At 45.7% G+C, this 2,329-nt stretch overlaps 1 protein-coding gene across 1 annotated transcript in view; it reads right to left on the reverse strand.

The window, feature by feature from the left end:
- The window catches only part of Dkk3 (dickkopf WNT signaling pathway inhibitor 3), a 39,626-nt gene that overhangs the window by 31,951 nt on the left and 5,346 nt on the right, over positions 1–2,329 (reverse strand). Inside the window, exon 2 of the mRNA XM_004634879.2 lies at positions 1,221–1,358. Within this exon, the coding sequence (XP_004634936.1) occupies positions 1,221–1,358 (138 nt within the window). The remainder of the gene's footprint in view (positions 1–1,220; positions 1,359–2,329) is intronic.

The following is a 2,329-nucleotide window of genomic DNA, read 5'->3' on the forward strand; positions in this document are numbered from 1 at the left end:
CTTTATGGTTTACAATGACCTTTCACATACTTGATGTCATCTGACCCTTAAGATCCTAAAACATAAATGTTGATGTCTATATTGTATAAGCCCCATTAGTGAGTGCCAGGAATTGTAAATAATTTTTCAAAGTCGCACAAGTCACTGGTAGGACTCACACACAGGTATTCCAACATTGATAAGGAGTCACTTCAAGATGCAGATGAACCAGTTGGCTAATTACTGTCAGAAATGATGGCTAATACTGGCTTTGAGAGATGGGGCGTGGTGGTGAGCACCTGTAATCCCAGCACTGGGGAGCTGAAAAACAAGAGGATCACTACGAGTCCAAGGTGCGCAGTGAGACCCTGTACCAATTACATTAAAAAAAAAAATGGCTTTGAGAAGACTATAGCACTCAGACTCAGATTCATTCTCCAGTCTTTGGATGTGCACTGCCAAGGGCTTCTGTCCTGCTGACCCAGCTAGATGCGCCCAACGCCATGCAGGAGACAAGAGTCACACAAAAGTTACTTTATAATCAAAGTAATGGTGCACAAAAGTTGACCCCCTTACACTCTAGAGTACAGAATCTCTATTGTTTCAACCAAGTAATTACTTGGGTACTTAAACAAACACAAGCCTCTATCAAGAGAGCTACCATGGCCTTGCCATAGTAGAGGAGTTGGATGAGGTTAGAGGTCAAGTTCTTTGATAATCACAACAGAACAGCCAGCAGATAGCCCTCAACAGGGACGCTAAATAGCTTCAAGAAAATGCAGATGGACATCTTTGTTCTCAGTCCTGCCAAAACTACACTGGAGACACCACACCCCAGGCTGCTGCCATACTCCTCTAGCTTGGCAAAATTATCTTCAACAGCCCAGCCCAGGAAAGAAACTGCTTGCGCCTCATGCATGACACTAGACCAACAGATACTCGACAGTTGGTAGGTTGGTGAAAACTCTGCTACAGAACTTGGGATAGACGAGCAGTTATAGTTGGTATTTCATCTCTTGGCAACAAAACGTTTCTGTTCTGAAGATGGGACACGTCATATCTGAGTTCCTCCAGAGGAGACAGAGAGGATCCATCCGTGCAGTATAACTGGTCTCTGTTTCAACTCCATCACCGCTGAGACATATGTAAAAGCCTAAGAGACGAATTCCTCCTAGATTGGTAGGAGGCCTGGAGTTAATGCTAGTGTTAAAATGAAGAAGTGTGGCCACATCCACCCTTACCTTGTGAATTTCTCGGTGCACGTGGATGGTACTATTTCCCACTTTGGTGTCTGTGTTGGTCTCGTTGTCATAGACGGCGGGTAAGCTTGCCAAGGCCACTGCTGGTGATGTTTTAGCAGCAGCTTCTTCGGCCTCCATCTATTAAACCAATGAAAATAATGGGCAAAACTATTGTCATTTGCAGAGGGGGGCAAGCAGGAAAAAGGAAGAGTCACCTCTCTCTCCCTCTTTATCATTACAAAGAGTGGTGATAAGGATTGAGAATCCATGAGGATTAGGCACTATACCAGATGTTTTACAGGTTCTATAACCCTAAAATCCTACATCCTCCCTAAGAGGTGAGTGTTACCATCTCTAGTTTACAAATGGGGAAACTGGGGTACAGGAAGCTAAAGGAATTCTCAAGAGTCCCAGTGAAAGGTATAGTTGGAACATGTTTTCATGAAATGGTCCTGCATCCACATAAACACTCTTGGTGCCTTGGCCATCACTGGGTGGCCCAGTCTGGAGGTCACCTGCCTTCAGTTGTCACGTAGGCCAACAACCAACTCTGTCTCTGGCCTCAAAAGTGGGCTCAGTCTGTGCAGACCATGAATGGGAGCAATGAGGGACAGGGATGGGGTAAATATCTCGGCTTTTTCTCCTGTGACAAGCAGAAATGACTGTCTTTGATGCCCCTCATTGAGGCATCAAATGCCCACAACAGTAACCTGCCCATGTTTTCTTTCTTCCCCCTTCCTCTTCCTGTTAGTGCTTTCTAGGATCCTCCCAAAGCCCCCGAATGTAGAGCCACAACTATGTCTCCTTCTACCCCATCTCTTAGGTACCCATATATGGTCCCCTGGCAGAGGGACCTCTGGGAGGTTAAGTGAACAAGTTCCTGGAATCCCTCTGGCTCTTCTTGGACATTTAGCTGTCCTTCCCTGGTGTCAGGCTTCGGAGGTCATGTCCTCAAATCCTCACGAGCTTCCATGATATCTGTGTCACATATAACAGTCACCACATATTTGTGCCCAACGTCCCCTTTTAGACTCTAGATTTATCATGCTCATCCTTAGCCTGGATGAGTGGACAGTTGACAATGTGATGGCTGACAGTTTTCCAACCCC

The sequence above is a fragment of the Octodon degus genome, unplaced genomic scaffold (assembly GCF_000260255.1).
Source record: "Octodon degus isolate 3935 unplaced genomic scaffold, OctDeg1.0 scaffold00067, whole genome shotgun sequence".
In the NCBI taxonomy this organism is placed as follows: domain Eukaryota; kingdom Metazoa; phylum Chordata; class Mammalia; order Rodentia; family Octodontidae; genus Octodon; species Octodon degus.